Here is a 27939-nt window from a genome sequence, read left to right on the forward strand (position 1 = left end):
GAATTTTGGGAGAGTACGAGGGAAACAGAAATGGGTAGTCTTTTACGTTCTTGAAACAACCACCGGAAGGACCTGAGTCTCGGCGATAGGAAAACCTAGCGCGCACCAGGACCTGTGCGCGGGCAGTTAGTCGGGATTACGGGGGGCCGAGGGCGCCGCGGGTTCCTAGTCCGCCCGCCCAGGCTCTGAGGCTTTAGCCCCACGGCCTTGCCTCCCTGGGGCGGGGGGAGAAGTTGGGGAGCCCCCGGACCGCCGGCCGAGGGCCTGAGGGAGGATGAGGAGGAGTCAAGCGGCCAGCCTGGGAGGTGAAGGGTGCGCCGCGGTGGCCAGCCCCCTCCCGCAGCCTCCAGCGCAGCGACCGGGCAGTCAGGCCGCGCCCGCTCCTCCAGCCCCGCCGCCGGGGAGGGGTTTCCCGGGACGAGCCGGCCCCTTTCATCCAGGAAGTGAAAGCGACGTCGGGGTCAATGAAAACAAACGGGGAGTCCGGGGGGGTGGGAAGGAAGGCGGGCGAGGAGGAGGGAACGCCGGGTTGCGGGAGGGAACCGCCGAGTGGTGGAAGCGCGAGCCGAACGCGAGTTGCGGTCGTGATTTTGTCGCCGCCGCCGCCGAGGCTCGCTCGGGGATGTCTGAGTCCGCGCCTCACGGCCCCCGAGCTTCACGCGGCGGCCGCCGCCCGGGCCTCTAAGGGCCGCCACGTACCGGCGGCGCGCGCGCGGGCTCAGGGCGGCTCGGTGCCGGCGGGGTTGCCCGGGGAGTGCCGGGGCGGGCCGGGAGGGGCTGCCCAGGCTCCGCGCCTACCCAGCACCGCGGCCGGCGCCCGGCCAGGAGGATGCGCGGCGCCGGGCTCTGAAGCATGGAGGGGGTTCTGTACAAGTGGACCAACTATCTCACAGGTCAGAGGGCTCGGGTACCCGGGGTGGGGGGTATTGACGGGGAGAGGCGGGGGCCTCCGGCGGGTTTATGTGCGGAGGCTGTGGAAAAAGAGGGTCAGGGGCCCTTCCGTCTGCTTGGCCTGCAGTGACCCTCACGGAGAATGGGCTCCTTTGGCTTCCCGGGTTTAATCCTTCCCTCCGTCCCTTGTTAGAACTGGTCTCTGCAGGGGACGGTTCGAGACTGCGCACCTTACAGGGGGTGGGAAGTGTGCCTGACCACTTCTTTCCCCGTGTAATAGTGCTTATTTCCTCCTGTGGCTTCGGTAACAATTTCCAGTCACTCTGCATGTGTTGTGGCAATCTCCATCCTTATCCACACTTGATTCTACATTGTGTTAATAACTTAGTTGTCAGGTGTAGGACTAGAATGGATCCTGTAGGATCAAGATTTACTTTTAGGGAAACTTTTCTATATATTTTTTTAAAATTTGTAGGAAATTTTAGCACGGTTAATTTTAAAAGTTCTCTTGTTGAAGTTGTTAAACTGTTCCCAGATAACATTCTCTTATGAGTTGGTTGTCCGCAAGCTATCTTTATGTTTTGAAATTAAGGTAAGTGTGAGAAATAGTGGAGGACAGTGCAGTACACAGAAGTGGAACAGTCAGTGTCACCCATGAAGCAGGTTGGAAGGAAAAACTCCCAAGAATTTGTGTTTCTGTAGAAATGAGAGCCCAGCAGGGAAGGGGCTTTTTCCATGATACCAAGAGCCTGGCGCATTTAAAGACCCTTAATTCTGAGTTGTAGTCCCATCTCTGCCATCAACCAAAAATAAGGACAAGTCACTTACCCTCTCAGGATCTCAGTTTGTGAAGTACAGGATGGTCAATTAGTTTATCTTGAAAGGTGCCTTTCCACTCCAGAATTCTATGATCTCAACACATTAGAGGAAAGGAAGTGAGTTTAAAGGAAGATTATGTAGCAAATAGATTTCTTGTTCTTGTCTAATATAGACATCTTGATTCCCTACCCACTTATATACTCTGCCCAAAGTATTGAAAAGTTACTCAAAATTACCCTTGGTAACTGCAGGTACACTAAACTTGTGTCCACGCTGACCATGTGCAAAATCTGCCCATAAACACTTTAGGGCATAAAGCATTGAGCTAGGGTTGCTCCCTCCTTCCTTTCTGCCTTCCTTCCTTCCATCCTACCTACCTACCTTGCTTTCTCTCTTTCTTTTTCCTCTTTTTCTTTTCTTTTCCTTCTTTCTCTCTCTTCCCTTCTCTGTCTCTTCTTTCCGATTAATTAGAATGCTAAAGCCTGATTTATAGCAGCAAATGCTTTAACATTTATCATACATGCATGTTTTATTTTGCTCATTTGATATTTGCTCATTAAAATGTCAAACAGTTTGTTTCTATAAATAGCATGTTTTAGCAGGAAACTTTTAAAAACCAAGGTGTGTATTTTTTCTTAAGCATTTTTTTGGGGCAGTTGTGGGAACAGTTACCCTGTTTACTTGAGATTCAGTATTAACTTTAAAGACAGTGGCATCTATGCGTTGAGATGCAAATGATCATCTCACTGCAAACTTTTATAAGCATAGTGTCTACAGTGTCTTGGGAGGAACCACTTAATGCTAGCCTAGAGCAATGGGTGATTGCTGACATGAGTCATAATTTATTCCTGGAGCGAAATGTGGTCTTGGTGGCCATCTTTCTCATCTAGGGCACTGAGCACCAGCTGGTTGAGCTTTTAACCACATGTGCTTAAGCTTTTAGTCTTTGCAGAGCATTTAAGCTAACTGCTAGTATGCGTTGTAGAAGCTTGCTGAAAGGAAATCTTTGTTTGGAAGAATTCCATTTTAAAAATCTAAATTTGACTTGGTGGCATGATGATTATTAATTTTAGTTCATCTTAGGTCAGAAGAATGAGCAGCTGTTCGTACTAAATGATCTTGAAGGAACTTTTTAGTTTCATGACTGTTCTTTGAGAATGTGTTCTTTGTAGGGAATAAGGATTTCAGTAACATTTGGTAGTTGGAGATAAAACGAAAGTTTGTTTTTTTCTTTTTAAAGAATGTCTCTGAATCTTTTTCACAGAGATAAAGTCCTCTGTTATATAAATGTGTGAATCAGTTAGATTGTTTTAATTAAACATTTCTTCAAAAAGGTGTGTAGAGATAACTAACAGTCTCAATTATTTTAATATATTAAGCATGGTCACCTTTCAAGTTGCTACAAATTATGAGTCATTTGACTCATTTGTTTTAAAGAGATATTGAATCTCAATAATGAAGGCTTACAAAATCACAGTTTGTCTTATAGGCACCCTGGACCTGAGGCGGAGTGTACTTTTACCACCCTGCTTATAATTTATTTGCCATCGTGAATTAGTGTTTGGAAAGATAATGTTTTCACCATTTCTGTACAGACTCAATAAACAACGTATGCTCATGCAATATATTGCATATCTTTACTCTCATGGATAACATTGCAATATCTCACTCTTCTAGTGTTTATCACTGGTATAATCATTGATACATTTTTTTTTTAGCACCTATTATGTGCCAGGCACATTCTAGGTGCTGGGAATGCAATGATAAACAAGATAAAGTTCATGTACCAAAAGAACTTATGTTTTAATTTGCTAGGCCTTATTAGGAGTTTTAGTGTTTCATAATAAGAATTTTTCTAGTGTTTGAAATGTATTTTAATTATTTTGGATATCCAGCTTTCTGAACTGTATTATGACATTCCCTCTTCTGAAATTTAACCTTTTTATGATAACTTGATGCTGTCATTTCAAAAGTGATATAGGAAAAGCCATTTGGGGAATAAGTCTTATGTTTGTATCAGGGGTAAGAATGAATCTCCTATCTGCCACTGTCTTGGTACTCTTTGGCTCTGGAATAACTGAATTGATTAAGCATATAGCAGGCTGTGTCTAATGTGACCAGGCTGAATTGTGATTTAATGGTTACAGAAAGAACAAGGAGAGTCACACTGGCTTCAGTGAGGCACTGTGGTCATGGTCACTCTGTTATTAATCAGTGAACTGTTGTAAATTAGTAGCATGCTGGATAAGATTTTAGGGATCACTGAGTTTGGCTTGTAAGAGTGGCAGTTGAACTCTGAGGAAAGCCATCGACCTCATTCTCAGCTTTGCTTTAGAGCCAAGTCTGTGACAGTTGTGTGATCTAGTCACTGAGTAAACACAAATGAAATGAATGATTGCAGTTTCATGAGCTGTGTACAGCAAGGCAAGGAGAGAGGGAATGTGGGAAATCCATGTTATTGCCACAGAATATGCAGCTTCTGTGGAAGAGATTAGAATTCATTCCACACTCACTTGTGCAGGGGAGTTTGCTTAGGCTACATGCAGAAGAGGGAAGGTCACATTGCAGAATTGAAAGGCTGGGTGGCACCTGAGAGGTCATCTTGTTCAATCCCTCATGGAGACTGAGAATTTTTGATATTTATTGAAATGGAAAAAATTTGTTTCAGCTCATCTAACTAAAGAGTGAGAATAGAACTGGGGCTAGAATCTGTGTTTCTGTTGCTTTTTTCATTATGTTGAAACCCAACTCTGTTCCCTTCAGGAAAGGGGGGAAGTCATGTTTTACCCTGTGTAGGGTTATTATAATATTATTATATTATTATAACATTATTGAGGATGAGTCTCATGGGTTGATAATAAGAAGGTTGTGAGTCAGAATAAAGGTATTACTCCCTATATTTATGCTGATCGACAGATTTCTGGAGAAGGCTCTCCTAGCAAAGTGGGATTGCGGCAAGAACATTTTGGGTAAGACTTGGCCATTAAAAATTTCACTGTCAGAATGTTACTTTAGAACCAAGAAAACATGGATGACAAATCTTAGAAGTCATAGATTTCTGTGTGATTAAAGTGATTCCTTATTAATCTTTTGTTATTTATAATCTTTGTAGGTTGGCAGCCTCGTTGGTTTGTTCTAGATAATGGAATCCTGTCCTACTATGATTCACAAGATGATGTTTGCAAAGGGAGCAAAGGAAGTATAAAGATGGCAGTTTGTGAAATTAAAGGTAAGTGAATACATGGGATTAGAGAAACTTGAAGTTAGGTAAGTAATGCATTCTTCACTGTAGTCTAAAAAGAGGAAAAAAAGCATTTCTAGTCCAATAGAGATCTTCTAATATCATCTATTTGCTTAGCAATTAAGAGTGGCACTTAGCATTATTAAGCACAGTTTTTTGCATTTCTCCTTTTATACATGTACTTTGAATTGAAATTCAAAAATCTCAGTGTTGGTCTTCTAATTTGGACCTGAAAAACAGTCTCTTGGGGATGCTATTTCAATAGCATACAGAGTCCACAAGTGTCTTCTTTCATTCTCATTGTAAAGGTATTGTGAAGATTAGAAGCTGAGCTTTAAAGATGATGAGGCAGGGTGTCTGGCTGGCTCAAGTTGGTAGAGAGGTACAACTCTTGATCTTGGGGTCATGAGTTCAAGCCCCACGTTGGGCATAGAGCTTATTTAAAAAAAAAAAAAAGCTGAAGATAATGAGGCAAGCTCTGTATGGTTTTTGATAAAACATGAAGTCAGAGTCATAAACTTTGGTTCTTTGCTGAATCAGAGATAAGCTCTTCTGGGGAATAGAGATATTTTCCTCTTCTTCCAAAAGAAAAGAAATAAAGTGATAGGTCATGCTATAATTTTCATGATGGAAGGTTTCATAGACCATTGATTCATTTGGACATGTGGTTGGGCTGTGTGTGTGGGGTTGAGATAGGAGAGATCAGACAAAATGATAAAAAGTACTGAATTCTTCAGGGAATTGAAGGAAAAACTAAAACACTAGAGGAGTGAATATCAAACACCTACAGGCCTTTTTCATTTTTCCTCTGTAGCTTGGATACTTGTCCTTCCTGAAGAGTACTTCTTTTGACACGGTGAGCTCTTGGTCACAGCTGTCAGACACTTCAGAGTAATCTCACTGCTCTGTGCATTTTCTTATTTAGATTAAACCAAAGCAGCAGCTAATGCATTACATTACATTTTCCAGGGCTGGACCGCTAAATTTGCGTGGTTTCGTGGTAGTTTTTTGTATGATTTAGCCATGGAGACAAAACAGAATTTTCGCTTGCTACACATCTGGTTCTTCACATTCATTTAAGACTTTCTACCGCTGGGACTCTTTCAACAGCAGTGATTCATAACTTGGGGTAGATCAGTGTCATCCAGAGAGCTTTCTCCAAAATGCACATGTCTGCCAAGTGATTGTAACATGCTCCTGGTAGTTGAGAATTACTGCTGTTCTAATGGAAGGAAGTCATGGCTATCTAAGGTAGAGAAACACTTCAGCCTAGCTCTTTGTTACTACATCTTCCCTGAAATATATGTGGTATAATTTTGTTGTTTATTTTTAACAAACATACTGGAATGTATACCAATAAGTGTTAGCTTTCTAGGTGCTCACTTTTGATGTACTTATTTTTAATTGCACCATCATCACCTGTAACACTTCAGAACTACTCTTTTAGAATTACCATATGGGGGCCCCGGGGTGGCTCATTCAGTTAAGTAGTGGCCTTTGGCTCAGGTCATGATCTCAGGGTGCTGGGATCAAGCACCACATCAGGCTTCCTGCTTGACAAGGAGTCTGGTTCTCCATCTGCTGTGCATGCGTGCGCTCTCTCTCTCTCGCACATAAATAAATAAAATCTTAAAAAAAAACAAAAACAGTTGCCTTATGAACCAATTTATAAATCGCACAAGAAAAGCACATTCAAAGCATGAGGGTTTTTTTTTTTGTTTTTTGTTTTCAATTAGCAATAATCGCGCCTCGGATAAACCTCATTGGCTACGATACTGCCACTGCGCAAAGCTTGTTGTTTTTTTTTTTAAAGATTTTATTTATTCACTTGACAGAGAGAGATCACAAGTAGACAGAGAGGCAGGCAGAGAGAGAGAGGGAAGCAGACTCGCTGCTGAGCAGAGAGCCCGATGCGGGACTCGATCCCAGGACTCTGAGATCATGACCTGAGCCGAAGGCAGCAGCTCAACCCACTGAGCCACCCAGGCACCCCTTGTTTTTTGTTTTTAAGATGATGGTTTTATCTTATTTTATTCCCCAGATTTGATTCCAAATGATATTTGGTGAGAGTCAGAAATCAAACTACAAAGTTCAAAGATTCTCTACCCTTGAGGATATTTAAAAAACTTAGTAGTAGAATCCCAAGGCAATTCTAAAATGTTTCAAGCTATGGCAGCATTTTTACTGTTGTTGTTTGTTTGAAGTAATCATTCTATTCAAGAATAACATACAGAATAACATACAGAAAAGGGAACATATCTTAAATATTCAGCTCAAAGAATGTTTACAAAGTTCACACACTCGTGTAATCACCAATCAGATTAAGAATTCAAATATTAGAGGCACCTGGGTGGCTCAGTCTTTTAATGTCTGCCTTCAGCTCAGGTCATAATCCCAGGGTCCTGAGATCGAGCCCTGCATTGGGCTCCTTGCTCGGCAGAAAGCCTACTTCTCCCTCTCCCACTCCCCCTGCTTGTGTTCCCTCTCTTGCTGTGTGTCTCTCTGTCAAATAAATAAATTAAATCTTAAAAGAAAAAAAAAGAATTCAGATATTATCAGCATTCCGGATGCTGGGATATTATCCTGTCTCCTCAGCCACTAATCCCTCTGAAAAGTAACCATTAATCTTTTATTGCCATAGATAAATATTGCCTGCTTTTGATCATTTTATAAATGGAATAAATCAGTATTTTGTGTGTGTGTTGGCTTCTTTTACGCAACATTATAGAATTCATCCTTGTTCTGTATAATAGTAGTTCAATCATTTGTATTAACTTGTAGTATTTCTGCTGTATGAATATCCCACAATTTGGTATTGATTTTAGTATTGATGTCTATATATGTTTTTCCATTTGGGATTATAATGAGTAAAGCTGCCATACAGATTCTTACATATTTCTTCTGTTGAACATATGTATGCATTTCTCTTCAGTATATATCTGGAAGTGGAGTAGAATTGCTGAGGCATTGTGTATTCATACATTTAGCTTTAATAGAATTAAGGAGAAAATTATTCTTGACAGTTGCTAGTAAGGCCGACTTTATTCAGGTCTCTCATGATAGGTATGGGGACTACCGCAATGGGGTTTTGCAGTAGGGGATAGAGATTGAGCTCAACTCCGAATATGATAAGAAAAGTGGAAATTTGTAGCCAAGGAGTTGGGTGGGGGGGGATTGGTGGATGGAAAATTACTAACAGAAGACATCAGGGAATAGGGGCCATTCTGGGTATACCAATCTGAAGGATTCTTGCTGAAGGCAGGCTGGGGTGATCAGATATTACCTAGGGTATGTTGGTGATAGAGGAATTTGTTCAGACATTGGGGGTAATCAGATATTGATGGTGGAGGATTCTGGCTAAACTGACTTAGCGGAATTCCTGCTAAAATTGGACCCTGTAAGGACAGAGATGGAAGCCCAAGGTCAGGCCTAGTCAAGCAGAGGGAACCTGACTGAAGTTTGATCAAGGAGAGAAACTTTGTCACAGATAATGCCAAACTGTTTACCAAAGTGGTTGTACCAATTTATTCTTGAACTAGCAGAGCATGAGAGTTCCAGTTGCTTTCCATTCTTTCCAAAACTTGATTATCAGTTTTAAATATTTTGAATATTTCTAGTGTATATAATGGTATCTCATGGTGTTTTTAACTTGTATTTCTTCAAAAACTGGTGATGAGGTTTGTTTTTTTTTTTTCAGATATTAATTAGCCATTTGAACATTTCCTTCTTTTGGAGTCCCTTTTCAAGTTGTTAGCCTTATTTCTACATTGGGCTATCTTTCATGTTGATTTGTAGGAATTTTTTATATAGTCCAAACGAGTCTTTGTATTGTGAGGATCTTCTTCCACTTTGTAGGTTACATTTTCTTTCTTTTAAAGGTATCTTTTGATAAAGAGAAGTTCTTAATTTCAATAAAGTCCAGTTTTTCAGTTTTTTTTTCAGTTTTTAAAATTAGAGCTTTTTATGTCCTGCTTAGGAAATCTTTTTTCTTCTTGAAGTCTTATTGTTTTACTTTGTCCATATTAGGTCTGTGATTGACTTAAAATTTATTTTTATATATGGTATCAGCAGGGGTTAAGATTCATTTTTTTCTTATAAAGATATTCAGTTGACTGAATATCAATTATAGAAAATAGCAACCTTTCACCTAGTGCACTGTAGGAATGTCTTTGTCACAAGGTGAGTGACCGTGTACATTGGGTCTTTTTCTGGACAGTCTTTTGTTTCAAGGACCTGCTTTATATCCTTGTGCCAATATCACACTATCTTAATTTCTTTTAGCTTTATACTTCCTCGTATCTGGTAGTCTAAGTCTTCTAACTTTGTTCTTTTTCAGGATTGTCTTGGCTATTATTGGTCCTTTACATTTCCTTAATGCATATTAGAATCTGCTTGTAAATTTCCACAAATGTCTGCTAGAATTTTGACTGGCATTGTATTGAATCTATACATCAATTTGCGAAGAATTGTGTTCTTGACAGTATTGAGTCTTATGATCTATTAACATGGTATATTCCTATATTTAATTAGGTTTTTAATTTCAGTAATGTTTTACAGTTTTGCATATAGAGGTCTTGTCCATTTTATGCAAAAAATTTGATGTTTTGGGAGCCTTCTTGTTAAGTTTGTCTTCTCAGGTGACTACTTTGGAGGGGACATCCTTGATTAATACACCAATTTTGATATGTTTTAAAAGGAGTCTCTTTGAGCATCTGGCTGGCTAAGTTGGTGGAGCATGCAACTCTTGATCTCAGGGTTGTGAGTTCAAGTTCCATACTGGGCATGGATCCTACTTAAAAAAGAGAAAAAAGGAGTCATCTTATTTTCATTTGTAGCAACAATTATTAGAAATTTGAGATTTGTTTTCTTTTGAGGTAGCTATTCATACTTTCACTAGTATTAACAAGTAGCCAAAAAAGAGTTACTCTTGGAGCCTGGGAGTTTTATCTTAGCTTGGAAATCTTTTGCACCCATCATTGAATGTTGCATATTTATGTATTTCACTATCTACATCCAAGGATGGTCTTTTATAAGTAGAATAATAAGCTAGCAAAGCTTTTGTGGCACTATTTGCCATAGTACATCTGGTCAATATTTTCAGTAATTAATCATATAAATTAAGGCTTCTTCCATACTTTCAGGGCCCCTGAAAATTTGGCTCAACTCAGCTTGTCCATTCATGAGTATCATTACCATGTAATACAACACATGGCTCTATTTAGGCTTGTCTCCTCCCTACATATTGTGTTTATTTCCTCATCTAGGCCTTTTTAATGCAGTTTTTCTCTTAACTAAATCCTACTGTTGTCAGATCCTTCTTTTTTTTTTTTTTTTTTTTTTTTTAGATTTTATTTATTTACTTGACAGAGAGAGAGAGATCACAAGTAGGCAGAGAGGCAGGCAGAGAGAGGAGGAAGCAGGCTCCCTGCGGAGCAGAGAGCCCGATGTGGGGCTCGATCCCAGGACCCTGAGATCATGACCCGAGCTGAAGGCAGCAGCTTAATCCACTGAGCCACCCAGGTGCCCCAGATCCTTCTTCCTGAAGGCTTATTTCTTACCTTTTCTTACCTTTTCTCAGTTTAATTACATATGATGTCTTCATACCGAAGATTTATCATTTAGTTTTATTTTGATTATTTTTAGTGTGTCAGTTTGTTTCCCTGGCTAAAGTGTCAGCTCTGTTAGAGCAAAGACTCCTTTCTTTCTCCTCTCCTATCTTCCCCCTCTACTGTCACTCCTCTGAGCTGAGTAAATGCTTGTTGATTAAGGACGATGTAGTACAAATTTAGTCTTACAGCACGGATTGAGGATTGACTCACTATGATCCTTGATTAGTTAGTTCTCTTTTGTCAGAGTATCAAGGCGGGGCTGGTTTAGGAGAGCAGGGAGGATGATAGGAAAGAGAAGGTCTCAAATACTCATGCTTATGATGTGCCCTTAGTTGAGGACTGCTGTGCTAATGGAAGGTGGCCTTAGCTACCGTGTATTGGGCTTCTTCTGAATGTCAGGCACTGTCCTAGGTTTGGGGGATAAAACAGAGCCTTTGCTTTCAAAGAAATCAGTAAAACCTGTGTGATAAGTTTGACAGTGCCTGTGTATCGAAAGTAGTACAGGCACCCCCCAGAGAGGGAGTTTTTAAGCTTTCAGTGCTGTTTTCTCTTTCTTATGCCGCCACCACTTTGGCGCCCTGCCAGCATGAATATATGTGAGCATGTGGTTTTGAGAGGCCACTAGACAGATCTTTAGGGAGAGGCAGTGCCTGCATCCTGAAGCTCGACTTCTTGTTTTAGGTGTCTGAAACCTCTAACACTGTGTACGAATGATTGTTTGATTCTCCCCTAGTTACTTACGTTCATGATTGTATTTCCCCCATGTTTATCATCATAGTCCATTCAGCAGACAACACAAGAATGGAATTAATCATTCCAGGCGAGCAGCATTTCTATATGAAGGCAGTGAATGCGGCGGAAAGACAGAGGTGGCTGGTTGCTCTGGGGAGCTCCAAAGCCTGTTTGACTGATACTAGGACGAAAAAAGAAAAAGGTAAACTTTATACTTTTCTTTCGTGATGAGAATATTTTCTTAAACGTAAATGTATAGTGTCTTGTGCACTTTTAGTTATCTGTCCTAAAGACATAATCAGAAATGTAGAAGATGATTTACATGCTTAGATACTTATTATAGTAAAAAAAAACTTGTGAACAATGCAAAGGTTGAAACTTAGTGGAACGGGTCAATAAAGTATAGGCTGATATAAGCTGATATGTAGCCAGTAAAATGTTTGCAAGGAATTTTAATAATGTGAGAAAATGCCCAACATTAAATGATAATTGGAAAAAAGCAGGATTCAAGGGGCGCCTGGGTGGCTCAGTGGGTTGGGCCGCTGCCTTCGGCTCGGGTCATGATCTCAGGGTCCTGGGATCGGGTCCCGCATCGGGCTCTCTGCTCGGCGGCAAGCCTGCTTCCCTCTCTCTCTCTGCCTGCCTCTCTGTCTACTTGCGATCTCTCTCTGTCAAATTAAAAAAAAAAAAGCAGGATTCAAAATCACATATATATTCATTGGTCAGCTCAGGAAAGCTGTGTGAAATTTGTCAAGTTGTTACCTTTGGAAGGGTAGTTTGTAGGAAGGAGACTTATTTTTTATGCATAGGGCTCCCTGCTCAGCGGGGAGTCTCCTCTTTCTCCCTTTGTCTCTCCTCCTGCTCATGCTCCCTCTCTCAAATACATAAACAAAATCTTTAAAAAACATATTTATATTTTGGGAGTGAGTTTGCAGTTGTTTGATTTTTCTTTTCTATTTTTTGGAGTATATAATACTTTTAATATAACAATTTTAATAATTAAAAATTACTAGGAGTTAGGTTACTGAAAACAAGTAAAACAAGGGTATTGAAAAATGAAAGCCTAGAATTGAATTTTAATCATTTAAAAATATATGAAAGAACATCATGGGTAGAGTATGGCTAAGGGTAGGATAAGAAGGAATGGAAATTCACGATAGCCAAAAGGTAGAAATAACCCAAATGTCCATAGACAAAGAAAGAGATAAACAAAATGTAGTATTATACATACAATGGAATAGTATTCAACATTTAAAAGGAAAGATATTCAGACACATGCTACAACATGGGTGAATCTTGAAAGGTAAGTGAAATAAGCCAGTCACAAAAGGACAAATATTGTATGACTACACTTACTGGGATACCTAAAGTAGTCAGATTTAGACAGAAGGTGGAGTAATGGTTGACCGGGGCAAGGGGGTGGGGGAGATGGGGCTTTTTTGTTGAATGGGTATAAAGTTTCAGTTGGGGAAGATGAAAAAATTCTGGAGATGGATGATGGTAATGGTTGTAGGCATTATGAATGTACTTAATGTCACTGAACTATATACTTAAAAATGGTTAAGACAGTAAATTTCATTATATGTATTGTACTATAGTTGGAAAAAAAAAGAATGGACTTAAATTTGAGTAGAAACTAATTTAGGTTAGGTCAAATGGGCAGATAGAGCTGGTTTGGTCCACTGTGGCTAGAGTGGCTTTGTGGCTAGTATCACAAAGCTGTGCCACTGATTCAGGGAATAGGGAGAAATGGCAGGATCTACTACGTGTATTTTCCCCTGCTTCCTCTGCTATTTACACTGCTAGTTTAGAAGGTATTGGTAGGTAATGACTGAGACTATGGCTGGATATTTACTCTTTCTGGACGTAGTAAAGAAAAGAAAGTAAGTTCTTAATAAAACAATTCTGAAAACGGTATAATATGAAGATGAAGTTATGGAAGGAAGAGAAGAAAATAGATGTTTATATGATAGTTTTAACTACATAAAAATTAAAAACTTCTCTGTGTTAAAATGCACAATAAAGAAAACTGAGAGCAGATAGATATGGAAAAGAGCATACAGTATATAGGAAGGGAAAAATTGCCATCTTTAATGTGTAAGAACTTTCATAAATTATTAATTTGAATATTAATAAGAGGAAAGTGAACATTACAACTGGAAAAACGTGTAAAGGTTAGAAAAGACCATTTACAAAAGAAGAAATTTTAAAAAAATTTTTTAATTTTTAAATGAAAGATGAGTAATGGAATGAGAATATTCTGGATAAAATATCCAGTGGTTGGGATTGGGGCTCTTGGGTAGCTCAGTTGGTTAAGTAACCAACTCTTGATTTTGGCTAAGGTCAGGATCTCAGGGTAGTGAGATGGAGCCTTGAGTTCTGTCAGGTGCCATGCTCAGTGTGGAGTCTGCTTGAGGTTCTTTCATCTCTCTGCCCCTCTGCCACTCATGTGCTCTCTCTCTCTCTCTCAAAATAAGTGGGATCTTTTTTAAAAAAAGATTTTATTTATTTACTTGACACACAGAGAGAGAGACAGTGAGAGATGGAACACAAGCATGGGTAGTGGGAGAGGGAGAAGGAGTCTTCTTACTGAGATGGGAGCCGGATGAAGGACTTGATCCCAGGACCCTGGGGTCATGACCTGAGCTGAAGGCAGACGCTTAAAGAGTGAGCCACCCAGGCTCCCTAAAATAAAGAAAATCTTTAAAAAAATCCAGTGGTCATCACCCTGCCTCTGGAAATTAATCTACCTAAACTTCATGTCAGATATATGACTCCCATTTTTTCCCAGTTGTCTGAAGAAACGGTATTTCTTCAAGACCCTTTTATCCTATTTCCAAGAGCTCCCACCTGGTAAGCTGTAGGTATTTATATCTATTGCCTTACTTTTAAAATGATTCCATTTGTTTTATTGCTCAAAGAATATGAAAACAAACTAAGTGAATGTTTATACATGTTGCCTTCAGAAATAAGCGAAACCAGTGAATCACTGAAAACCAAAATGTCTGAACTTCGCCTCTACTGTGATCTCCTAATGCAGCAAGTTCATACTATCCAAGAATTTGTTCACCATGATGAGAATCATTCATCTCCCAGCGTAGAGGTATACAGAAATGATCCCTTTATGTCTGGTTATGCTTTGTAATACCCTGATGGGTGAGGTTCTTCCCAAGGGGTGACAGAGAAGCATTTTCTAAATGAGCTATTTTTAGCTACTCTGGGCTGTCCCTACTACAGACTCTGGATATCTGTAGGATCTTCTAGATCATATCTGTGCACCCAGAGGAAAGCAGGAAGCAGCACATTTCTCTGGGAAATCAAGGCATATTTTTGCAGCCAATCTGACGATTTGGAGGTTGGGGTAGGGAAGAAGCATTCCAGGCTTTGTTTTCCAGACTGGAATCATTAGGCAACCACTATTCTCTTTCTTTTGGTATATAACGCCCCAGTTTCAGTGACTGAGAGTTGATAATTTAACTATTTTCAAAGAACTTTTAAAAAGTGTCCTCAGAAGAGTAATGTAGGAATCAAATTTCAGATTTGTGGGACCCGGCTCTGAAATAGGTTCACACTTTCTGATAAAAGAGGGTCAGTGGGCCCTCCTTTTCTCTGGGTGAGAGGCTGGCGTGGTTCCCATTTCCTTCTACCTGACTTGGGAGAAATGGGACAAGAAATCTTTCTGCCCCTCCTGTGGCCTTCTCCTGGTGGGAAATAATCTTCTGTGAGGTCACCTCTGGTTGCAGGCATGTGAAACCAGAAGGGCATTTACTGTTTCACCATAAGCTCTCTGGAGGTAGGTGCCCTCACATTTGCTCCGGCAGCTCAGTGGTGGTATTGAGGACCTGGGCTTGTTCTGTCTTTCCACTCTGCCATTCTTGGTGTATTCAATTTTTCCCCTTCTGCCCAAGACTTCAGGGTGACTTCCAAGGTCACACAGGCGCAGGAGGCAGTTGGGGTAACCAGGGTGGAAAAAGACCTCAATTTGCTGTCCTGGGTTTTTATCCGGGAAGAAAAGTCTCAGCAGCTCCTCAGTGGATTTCTTATTTTTATTTTTATTTTTTTTTTGATCTGGGTCAAAAGGAACTTAAGAAATACCAATATTTGACTAAGGGTCATGGAGTAGCCAGGACTGGCTCAGACCAATCTGTATTCACCCCCCAGGGTCAGGACACATTGCTGTCACCAAAAAAAAAAAAAAAAAAAAAAAAAGATTGAGGTTTGTATTCTACCAAGAAAGAAGTGGGAGAAGGGGTTGGAGGTAGATATGAATTGTGCCTGCCACTAAGTAACTCTCAGGGTGTTCTACCACTGTGACCTCCTTCAGAATTTGGATGCTTAGAAAATTACTGTTTAGTTAGATTTATCTAAGATACATTTTTGTACATAGTTTTTAGTACGTTTGGTATTTGGTTTAAATGCAAAACTTATTTTTTCTTAGACTCTAATTCATGCATTGTTTGCTTGATAAACATTTCTTATTCATGAATTGCTTTAATTTTCTAAGGTAGTGTATTTTGAGTAGATTTGCACATAAGCTAGTAAGGTGTCTGTTGGAGGTAATGTTTAGTCACTTGATTAGAATATGGTGCATGATTCCATCTAGTCGTGTGTGAGTCTGTTCAACTCAGTGTGTAATTTTTCAGAACATGAATGAAGCCTCTTCTCTGCTTAGTGCCACATGTAATACATTCATCACAACACTTGAGGAATGTGTGAAGATAGCGAATGCCAAGTTTAAACCTGAGATGTTTCAGCTGTCCCATCCGGATCCCTTGGTTTCTCCTGTGTCACCTTCTCCTGTTCAAATGGTTAGGAATTGTTTGTTTGTTTGTTTGTTTCCAGTGATGTTGCATGTTTGTTTCTGTTTTTATTTTTAAGGAAGGAAACTGGCAGTGGGAGGGAAATAGTTAACAGATTGAGTCAACAGATCTAACATCTTCGGTGTTGGAGCCTCTCACATTTTGGGCTTAGCATGTGCCAGGGTCCTGATTGCCTCCCCTTGGAGGACCGTGCCATTTATTCCAGTGTGCTGGGGAAATATTAAAATGCTCTGTGGGTGCTGGGACACAGAAGAGGTTGGGGGCACTGCTCTCCTTGGGATAAAATTAAGCAAAGGGATAAAATTGAGCAAATCTTAAAGGAGTTGTAAGGGGTTTGAAGCAACACGATATGGGGAAAACAGTATTTTGTAGTCAGTATTTGATTCGAGCCCTCTGAGTAGGCAAGTTACTTAATCTCTCTGGATCTCATTTTCTTCATCTCTAAAATAAAGGGTCTCCTCCATCAGCAGGTCACTGCAAAGGGGCTGACCTGTTTAACACAGGTGCTTTTTTTAGTTCTTTCCCTCTGATCGCCCTGAACAACGAGTACTCTTTGCTGGGGGCAGTGGACTCGTTGTTCTTCCCAAGCTAATAAACTCGCTCAGGCAAGCTATACAGAACTCGCAGGTGAGACAGAGTTTGATGAGACTTTTACATTTCTTTCATCCAGGTGTTTTCAGGAATATATGTGTGTGTGTGTGTGTGTGTGTGTGTGTGTGTGTGTGTATATATACACATATATATACACACACATACATATATACATACACATATATATATGTATTTATGTGTATGTGTGTGTATATGTATATATATATACATATACACACTTATTTTTTTAAAAAAGATTTTATTTGACAGAGAGAGAGAGATCACAAGTAGGCAGAGAGGCAAGCAGAGAGAGAGGGGAAAGCAGGCTCCTCACTGAGCAGAGAGCCCAATGTGGGGCTCGATCCCAGGACCCTGAGATCATGACCTGAGCCGAAGGCAGAGGCTTAACCCACTGAGCCACCCAGGCGCCCCTACACACTTATTTTTTATTATTTTTTTAAAAGATTTTATTTATTTGTCAGAGAGAGAGAGCGAGAGCGAGCACGGGCAGACAGAGTGGCAGGCAGAGACAAAGAAGCAGGCTCCCTGCCGAACACAGAGCCCAATGTGGGACTTGATCCCAGGACCCTGGGATCATGACCTGAGCTGAAGGCAGACGCTTAACCAACTGAGTCATGCAGGCATCCCAGGAGCCCTTTTATAGAAGGAAGAATGCCACCTGATATTATTTTAGCAATTTCTTGAAGGCTTGTTAGAAGAAGGAATAGAGGGGCACCTGGGTGGCTTAGTGGGTTAATCCTCTGCCTTCGGCTCAGGTCATGATCCCAAGAGTCCTGGGATCAAGCCCCACATCGGGCTCCCTGCTCAGCAGGGAACCTGCTTCCCCCTCTCTCTTTGCCTGCCTCTCTGCCTGCTTGTGACCTCTCTCTTTCTGTGTCAAATAAAAAAAATAAAAAAAAAAAGAAGAAGGAATAGGGTACAACTTACTTATTTCAAGGTTCTTTTATCCATCCCGGCCAATTTAGCAATATGAGATTAAGTAAAGATTATTACCTGAATTTATGTATGTATGTATGTATTTATTTATTTGACAGAGATCACAAGTAGGCAGAGAGAGAGAGGAGGAAGCAGGCTCCCCGTTGAGCAGAGAGCACGATGCGGGACTCGATCCCAGGACCCTGATATCATGACCTGAGCCGAAGGCAGAGGCTTTAACCCACTGAGCCACCCAGGCACCCCACCTGAATATATTTAGATCATTATTTTCTTATCAATGTATGGTGGGCTTATAACGTCCCCTGGGACAGGCATACTATGAAAATGGGTTTTATGGGAAAATTAAATTGGCAGGTGCTAGATTAACTTGAATGGGTTTCTCTGTCATAAGACTTCTTAGAACCTCTTTTATGCTAACATGTATTATGAATCTCTGAGAAGGAGAGGTGGTATGCCTTATTTCTGAAATTTATTTGACCCTTCTTATATATTTTTGAATAACATCTCATAGGACAGTAGTATTCAGTAGAACAGTTTGACAATACTGCTTTATAAAACAATTATGAAATAACCTATATGGTTGAACAAGAAAAGACATTTTGAGATGGGTGTATATATATTACAATGTTATGTTCCTATTACAATGTTATGTTCCTAGATCGGGCATGTTCAGGATGGTATGGTAGTAGATGTCTGTTCTAGGGCTGTGTTCCTGAGGTTGATACATAAGGGCTACACCGTTTTTTAAGGTGTCAAGTACAGACTTTACTACAAATTCTACTGTATTTGACTTCATAAAATCAAATGCAATAAAACCACCTCAAAACTGCCTTGTTTTTGTATTGGATTTCTGAGGAAAATGCCTTCTGTTACAAATGCTCTGTAGTGTATTTTATGTCTAAGAAACTATAATAACTGTCTGCTTTAAACCAAAACCTTTTATCAGTAGCAGCCATACAGGAAAGTCCAATAAGCTAATCTAAAAAATACTGGCTAGGGGTGCCTGGGTGGCTCAGTGGGTTAAAGCCTCTGCCTTCGGCTCGGGTCATGATATCAGGGTCCTGGGATCGAGCCCCGCATCGGGCTCTCTGCTCAGCGGGGAGCCTGCTTCCCTTCCTCTCTCTCTCTCTCTCTCTCTGCCTGCCTCTCTGCCTACTTGTGATCTCTCTCTCTATGTCAAATAAATAAATAAAATCTTTTTAAAAAATACAAAAATAAAAAAAATACTGGCTAGGGACTGTTTATTTTTACTTGCTTTGCCATTTTACTCCATACATCAAGCACAAATTATGGCTTATGATAATTAGTTCTGGAGGCACAGCATGGAAAAAAAGTTCAGACAGTCTTTTTGGGAAAATCTTTTTTTTTCTTTTTAATAAAATGAGTAAATGGAAAATGAATCTATAAAAGATTTGAGAGTTCTAAAATTATTTAAACTGATTTTTAAGCTACTTTATGTAGTTAATCTCATTGTGTCCCTTCCTAGAATAAATGTGCATTCATTTTATTTAAAATCATAATCAGAAGTTCAACAATCATCATTTTGACCCACAGATTGAATGATAATTGTAATTGGGATGTCCTTGTGTGAGTAATGCCAAAGGACTTGACTTCTGTTAAAGGAGATGTTAATGTCCATCTGCAGCTTAATGTCAATCATATTCGTGTTCCTGGTCTATAAATTGGGTTGGTCATATCTGTTATCATTTCAGCTGGGACTTCTTCGAGCACCTGGTGTCTCCTGTTACAAATACGGCAGGCATTTATATAACACAGATGTTAGACTTGGACTTGTAAGACCCTTGAGCCCCTGCGTATAAAAGCAACTGACCTTAGCCTGTAGTATAAACTTTGCTTTTCAGGTACCTTGCTGAACATTGAAATAATCTATTCTAATTGGGAATCTCCTTCCATTTTTTTGGTGGAGTAGTTGGATCTTTTAAATTAAATTTGGTATTTGCCATATTTATTAATGCTCTTAATCACGTTTTTAAAATTATTTTAAAATACATGTTTTAGAGACCTATTTGAGACTTTGGATTCTTCTTCTGAGTTCTTTAAAGACTTGAATTACTAATGCCATCTCCCATGAAAACCATACTTTAGAACATCTGTGTAACAGCTACCTGAATAATGAATTATAAAGAGAAGCCTTGCTACCAAATTCTTTTCCTGGCCTTTAAGAAAAAGAGAGGGAGAGATATTAGAATATTTTCTGTCTTGCTACATATTCCTTTAAATAGTATGGTTTTGGGGGTTGGTTATATACATTTTTTATATTTTTATATATAAGCACACACTCAGACACATATGGTACATATAAAATTTGATTTTTATTACTGAGAAAAGAATCTAGCATGTTTTTGATATATGTTGAGAAAGATTCCAATTAATGGCTATTAGGGGCAAAGCTTGACATTGTGCTGATAGTGTTGCTTGAGTCTGTAAAAGATAAATTTCTTGGCCAGTCATCTTTTCCTCTGAGCAGATTTGTGTTAATTATAGTAATGATAATAAATTAGAACTGTATTATTCTACTTGGTGTATGGATTATGCTCATTTTCCTTTTCTGTTTCTAGATGAAGCGTTCTGTCAGCCATCCTGGTTCTTGCAGTTCAGAGAGGTAAAATAAACTTTTCTTCTAATCATGTTCTCTCAAAATGATACCTACTCAGAGAAATTTTTTGGGCCTTTAACTTGAAGTAGTGTGAGTTGGCAACTTTTTGAGCTGAGCCTGGTTCTGATTTGCTTAGCATTATATCTAAGTATAGGGCCTAACCCCTGTAGTAGGTAGTCAGTGAAGATAAAAATGAGTGAAAAAATTCACCAGCAAGGTAAACACCTTGTCAGCTCTTGTACCCTTTTTAAATGTTTGAAATTATATCAAATGATGGTTATAGAAATCCATTTTGAGGTACTGGGGGGGGGTCCAAAGCTTAGGCTTACTTTACGACAGCTTTCTATAGTCTTACATTCATTCTGATCTGTTGTTTTGTTAAGAGTTAAAGATCTTATTGAAAAAAGAGAAAAACCAATCGGTACTTTAAATTTATATTCATAATATAAATTTATATTCATAGCCACACATTTAAGATGTTTATCTTCTAGATAGATCTTGCTAATATCCCAGGCTACTCAAGTGTTCTTTATCTTGGTAGGTCTTTTAAGTTGCTCTGATTGGTTCTTTGGAAAACAATGAAATTGTAGTGGCATTAGCTTTTATTTCTCTACATTAAGAAAAAGTGCTCACTGAGCCCTTAGTATTGTCACTCCCCCCCACCCGCCCACCATGAGTATGTAACCTCTGAACTACCTTGTGCTCAGAGGAGCCCTGCGATGTGTACATACCTGATCCTGTCAGGGAGTGAAGAGTTTCACCAGTTAAGTAAAAGCTTGAACCCTTTTACAAACTTGTATTTGTGATACATATTTTTCTGAACTGTATTTTATCCTTTCTACCTTATTAGATAAAATATAACTAGAATTAAAAAAAAAAAAATGGGCTGGATATCACAACCTGAGATCAGGACCCTAAAGTCAGAACCTGAGCCAAAACCAAGAGTCGGATGCTTAACCAACTGTGCCTCGTGGGTGCCTCACGTAGGTGCCCCAAACATAATTAGAATTTTAAAATTATATTTTCTTGATAAATCAGGATAGTCATTATGAACAGTAATGTTGGGCTTTCCATAGAGTAGTAGCTGAAGTGCTGTTGAGTGGTGCCGATTTGCTTCTGTGCTGCATATTTTAGATTGATTTTTCTAGTTTTCTAAGCTGTTTTTTGTTGTTGTTGTTGTTGTTGTTAATGTATTTAAGAGAGAGCATGTGTGAGAGGTGGGGGAAGGAGCAGAGGGAGAGGGACAAGCAGACTCAGCATTAAGTGGGAGGCCAGACACCAGGGCTCAGTCTTACCACACTGAGATCATGGCCTGCCTGAGCTGAAATCGACAGTTGATGCTTACCTGACTGAGTCACCCAGTCGCCCCACAGACTGCTTTTTTCAAAAATAGTTTTTGTAGCCTCTATTTGCCAGGGCTATTTGTTTTTGCTGCTGTCAGGGAGCTGACTTCTAGCATGTTCTTGCCCGCTTGCCTATCCCCTTCACGCTGCTATTTTTGATCAGATATGGATTGATACTAGATACATGCACTTGTGAAGTCATTTGTTTTCAGACATTTGTTAACCATCTGATACGTCTACGGTCTCACTGGCCCCTTCTCTGTAAAAGAAGTTGCTTTCTTTTACCCCCTTTCCATTTAGTTTGGCTCAGAGGTCTTATTCTTCAGGTTACCAGCTGGATTCTAAATGATTTGACTTGCCTGTGGCCTGACCTCTGAAGGAATCAACAGTTGCTAAAATAAAATTTGGAAATAAAAATAGTTCCACTTTCATTTAAAGAAGTCATTTAAAACTCCAGTTAAGGGGTTCCTGGGTGGCTCAGTCCATTAAGTGTCTGACTTGATTTCGGCCCAAGTCATACGTTCAGCGTCATGAGACCAAGGCCCATGTCTGGTTCATGCTGAGTCTAGAGCTTGCCCCAGATTCTCCCTCTCCCTCTGACCCTCCTGCCCTACCCACATCCTCCACTGATGTGTGGGCACACTCTCTTTAAAAACAAACAAACAAAAAAACCCACTCCAGTTGAGGGTATTATCTTTTGTTTAAGGCCTTACAATGTAATGCATTTTATTTACTTTGTAGGAGTAGCCACTCTGTGAGAGAACCAGTATCTACACATCACCGACTCGCCCAGCGCCGCCGAAGAACCTACTCAGATACAGACTCTTGTAATGATATTTCTCTTGAAGACCCAGATAGTGAGTTAAATGGGGCTCTGTCTCTTTCTTTGGCTTATTCTCCAGAATTGTTGTGGTGCCCTCTAAGCGTTGACATAAATGGAGGATACTGAGAGTCAACACTGTAACTTTGCCCTTGGATTCATTCCTTAATTCAGAGCCAGGCAAACAGCACACAATCCGCAGAAGCTCGTATTTCCTCTTACAGACACCTTTGTTATTAACTAAGAAGTGCTGAATACATCCATGTAAGTGCCGTATCTTTGATTTATAGATATAACATCAAAAGTTTTCTTCCCACATTTTAGTAATCTCTTAATAATGTTCCACTCCCACTATATTTACATTTCAAAAACATTTTAGGAGAAAGCATGAATTGTGGGTAGGATTCCAGGGGAAAATAAAGACAAGGTCTAAGTTCAGAGAAAAAAAAATCAGCATTATTACTTAAATAATTTCAAAGGGCTAAATTTTTCAGGTTGTGGTTAATTATAGTAGCATTTATTTCTGTACCTTTTTCTCCCTTTTCTTTAAAGAGGCAACATACTGTGATTGAATACTTTAGGAAAGGTTTTGTGATTTATGTTAGTTATTTTTCTCTTCAGAGAGAAAGCTTTGAAAGTATGTCAGAATATCTAGTTAGACAGTAGTGACCGTGATTTCTAGTGAACACAAATAGGGTCTTACTATTAACGACTCCATTAGTAGACTTCTGCTTTTCAGAGTCTTTACTCTTGACCCTGAAACATGTGTGATGGAAATTACATACAGTTCCTACTTAGGGGATAGGTTGTGTTTCAAGAATTTGTAAGTCTGTTGTTTGGAACACAGATTTTATTTCTCTTGTGGAAATGACATCATAAACAGTGTTTAGATTTCTTTAGGTTGCCTGGAAGAGCCCAGCTAATTCACTTTGATTAACATTTGTTTTACTGAACCAGAAAGTTAAACAGGTTTAATGAGAGCGGAAGATAGAGTTTGTGAAGATGGTGGAGATTAGAGAGGGACTGCTGGTCATTTTCAGATTTTTAGAAGATGATGACATCTTTTTTTGTTGTTGTCTATTTTTCTTTAGAGCACTACTCTATGCTTATTGCCATTTTTGAATTTAAGTTGGGACAATGGGTAAAAGAAGGAAGGAAGAGGGGTGAGAGTGGGAAGGGGAAAGGAGAAAGAAACTTTTCCAGGCCGATTTAGTACAACTTGGAGGAGATAAGAGGAAGAGAGTTAGAGGTTAGGTGTGAAAAGAAAAGTTACCAGAGGCAAATAGCGTAGATTCTGATTTGCTTTGTTCTTTCTGCCTGGTTTATGTGCCTCTTTGAGTCTAAAGCCCATGAAAAGGTTCTATATGCTGCCTTGTACTTTTCTGTAGATGCTCTCCTTTTTACTCTAAGGGGATCATTTTCATTTGTGATGGTGAAAGTAATTTTTTAAAAAATCCAGCCATTTTTCTTAGCTCTCTTTTAAGCACCCTGGTTTTGATTTTTGAAAACAATTTTCATAAGCTCTCAGTGTGCATGCCCGAGTCCATTTGGCATTCCCTTAGCTAGCTGTTAAGGAGTGTAACAGAACCAGTCACACATACTGCACACACGTGTACACACACACGAACATCCCTGTTTATATACATAAATGTATCTCAGGTCTCTAGGTCAGAAGTTTTATCCTTAGATTTCCTTCTGTTTATCCTAAAGTTTAGTGTCTCAGTTAGTTGATAAAGCAGAGACTGCATTTTAGTGCTCTTTTTTAGAAAGTACATGTTTTGCAGTTGGGCAGTCTTGATGTCGGCCCCACTAAGAATATTTATCCCCAAATATTCTTTTCCTTGAGAGAGAAAATGCCTTCTATTTTTTATTAACTAGATTTAAGAAAATTATAAAAGTAGTAACTGTTCGTGGTAAAATCAAGTACCATGTACATAAAAAAGCGCAGTCATTTTGGGGTGGGGCCATGCCTGGGCACTCAGCCCGCAGCTGCAGCAACAGTTCTGTGAGTTGTATTCCACGTGGAAATATAGGGACTCCCGGTGGCAGGTACCTTGTCAGCTTTGCTCAGGAAGTCTTATGATGAGAAGAGCAAGACCCGAGTTAGACCTCATTCTATTACCAGTTGTGTGATCTTGGGTTAGGCATGTAACCTTTTTTGGGTCTTATTTTTTTGTTTTTCCCTAGAAAACAAGGGGGATGCTAACAGCATTACCAGAGTCAGGCTGAAGAAGCCATAGTTAACCAAGACCACATTCACTTCAGCACATATTTCTGACTGCCCATTATGTGCCAACTGTGCTTCTAGCAGTGAACAAAACAAATATCTCTACTTCTGGTAGCCTCATAATTTATTTCCTTAACTATGAAGTTTCTCCTTACGATTGCAATAGCAGGAAAGTGAGATTTTTCTCTACCAGGCAAACAGTCAAAACATTAATAGGAAGCTGAAGGAATTTCATGTCCCTAAATAGGAAATTTAAAATGTTGTTTTTTCTCCACAGGGAACTGGAATTCATATCGATAGGATGTTTAACCTTTTAATTAATTTCTTCATAGGACCTGTTCACTGTTCAAGAAATGCCCTCAATGGAGATTTGACATCAGCAACCATTCCTGAAGAAAGCAGACTTCTGGCCAAAAAAAAATCTGAATCGGAAGATCCTCTTCCATCCTTCTCTTCCTGAGGAAACGGAAGTGTCCAACTTCCTCTAAGTATTGCTATGCAAAAGCTGCTGTAATTAAACTATGTTATAGGGAGTAGTTTTTCCCTTAGGATTTCTCTGCACTTTATAGAATACTGTAAAACAAACAACAACAAAAAAAACCCCCACATACCTTTGAAGTGTATTTTATCTTTATATAGTTTATTTGCAAGAGTATTTTCCTAATAACTTCACAGTATGAATGTGCATCTTTTTTTTTTTTTTTAAACAAATGATGGTGTAACATTTTGACCTCCATAAGGACAAATGTAGATATTTTTCTAAAAACTGTGAGGGACTGACAGATGAGTCAGTGTGTATTGTAGCTTATAAACATGAAATCTTAGAAACATAAGGTTTCTGTTTGACAGAAGTGTGATATTTGTAACTTGTGCCATGGACCAAATGGTCACTTTATCCCAGCTAAAAATGAGTTACGATAGCAGCTTGATGGAGATTCTATTGTAGTCCTTAAGCAAAAGGAAACATTTAATATTCTAAATATTTTTAGCCCAAATACCGTGACATACTGAGGATTTTTTAAAAACCAGACTGTGCTGTCCTTCATACGTGAAGTTGACACTACTGATTTGTCAATACCAAATGTTGGGTTAAACTTTTTTTAACTTTATTTTTAACTTTTATTTATTTATTTTTCTGTTGCATCAAAAAAATGATTGCATCCTAACTTTTATGACCTACCAAATTTAAGATGTGTATACATTGTTATTTACATTGTTCTAGAAAAGAGGTTAATGTTGTAGTGACCTTGCTCACTTATACCAGAGAAATAAATGCCTTTCAATGGAAGAGGATTTTAGTGCTTTTTTTCCTAAAATAGACATTAAGCTGCTGTTGTAAGGTATTAATTTTTGCGGCTCTAGACTATCTAGGGACATTTTTTTATTTATGACTATTTATACAAAAAAGGAATTCTGTCAAGGTGACTGCTCTACATCACTTGAGAATGGCATTATTTAATTAAAGAGTGAATAGCATTTTTTGGTAGTGCCTGTCCATACCTATTGTCAGTGTTTGCCTTGTAAACTGTTTTTTTGTTTTGTTTTGTTTTTTTAAATTCATTTTGGAGGGATGTTTTTGTCCAAAGTCTTGGATGAGGAGCACTTTAAAACAAACTGGTTTGGTGTTTTTAAGTTAATCACATGTTTAATAAATATATGGTTTTTGCATTCAAACTCCTCATATAATACATTGTATTTTTTATATTATTGATACTCTGTCTAATCTTTATCAAGTGCTATTAGTATTCTTTATTGCTTTGGTTTTGTTTGTATATTTTTTTGGTTTGTTGCATATTTTTTGAGGCATATTTTTTGGTTTGTTGCCTATGAGCTTAGAATAGTGTGGCCTATTTCACTTTAAATTTCTCTTGTAGGTTTATGTGGGACTTTTTTTAAAGAGTTAATATTTGGTATTTACTTCACTAAAAATAAATCTGTAATTATAAGTTTAAAATGGACATAAACAATCTAAATGCATTAATATTCATTTAGATAAACTATGCTACTTAAACATATTTGTGATTTTAAATAGCACACAGATCATTAGACTATCTTAAGTGGAATTTTTTTCTGCTCATATGTTGTACTTCATACATTTGATTTGAGAAAATTTTAATGATATAAGTTTTATGTTGAGTGAGTTATCAGAATTTTTGCTTTTTTTTGTGGTAGTAAGAATTTGCATAGTGATTAGATCATGAAAGTCAAGGTGCTACTGATAGGGCGTTTTCAGGTTGGTATTTTTTTTGTTTTGAACCAGGAGGTTTATAATGAAAACACTATACCAGGCTTTTGAACTCATAGGAAATAAATCCATTTTTTATTGCTTTATCCAAAAAGATGACTTCTTGAACAGTTTTCTGTAAATATTTTTTAAAATAAAATACTATCATTTCTGGGTCGCATCATTTTTTCCCCCTTGAAACGGGTGCTTTGAACAGGTGTTGCCATATTCCTCAGTATGGCTTTTATTGTTACTGGAATCTGCTTTTTCCCCTTAGGAACCAACACATTTGTGAAATCATTTTTTGGGGGGAGTATAAATGTATCCTGAATGACATCTAGATTTGGATTAGTGACTTGATAGCATGAAGCAACGTGCAAAGCCTCAGTGAACCTTGGGTTTTGAGGAGCCCTGTGTATGTTCAAGTATGGCCTGACTTTTCTGAATTATAAGAAAAAGGTAAACCAAATAAGAACAATTCTATCAGAATTTTATCTTGTCAGAATTTTCTGTAATGTATAGGTATTGGTTTTTTGCTTTGTCTAGGCCTTGAGGTTGTTGAGAAACTTGGGGACTTCTGGTATCTCATTAATCTAAGCAAAGCCAGTGCTGCTTTTCTTTCTAAGTGCCTGGTTTCTGTTGTGTGGGAACCCAGGCCTCCACAGTTAAAGTGACTTGGATGCAAATTCTTTTCTAACTGGACTACATTTGAATCCTGTTATGTTACATTGAATTATTGTGTTATCTTCGATCAAGACATGTTGAGAAATGGATGCTGTTTCTTGAATTTAGTTCTACAGCAGGAGATGAAGTATCTTTATTTCCATAGTCACCATGGAACCTTTGACCCTAAAGTGTATTTTTCACTGTGCATTCTTACACTTGGCATTTAAGTTAGAAATCATCATGAAGATCTCAGGAAATATATCTTTGTAATATATTACTATTATACTGCTGTTAATACTAATTCCATGTATATTACTGTATCATTAATTTAGATTCTACCAGTTCTCCCCCCCCCCTTTTTTTTTATTAAATAAAGTGCCTC

The 27939-nt window shown here is 38.9% G+C and overlaps 1 protein-coding gene and 1 pseudogene across 1 annotated transcript; one reads left to right on the plus strand and one right to left on the minus strand.

Annotated features, from left to right (window-relative positions):
- Window positions 1–515: 515 nt before the first annotated feature.
- Window positions 516–27939, plus strand: PLEKHA3 (pleckstrin homology domain containing A3). The gene is made up of 8 exons (XM_046019912.1): window positions 516–893; window positions 4823–4939; window positions 11339–11494; window positions 14259–14395; window positions 15936–16100; window positions 20240–20283; window positions 22362–22477; window positions 25000–27939. Exons 1-8 carry the CDS (start codon window positions 854–856, stop codon window positions 25125–25127), a joined length of 903 nt encoding a protein of 300 aa, XP_045875868.1. The 5' UTR covers window positions 516–853; the 3' UTR covers window positions 25128–27939.
- LOC123951193 lies at window positions 6579–6744 on the minus strand (annotated as a pseudogene).

This window comes from Meles meles, chromosome 9 (assembly GCF_922984935.1).
Source record: "Meles meles chromosome 9, mMelMel3.1 paternal haplotype, whole genome shotgun sequence".
Lineage (NCBI taxonomy): Eukaryota > Metazoa > Chordata > Mammalia > Carnivora > Mustelidae > Meles > Meles meles.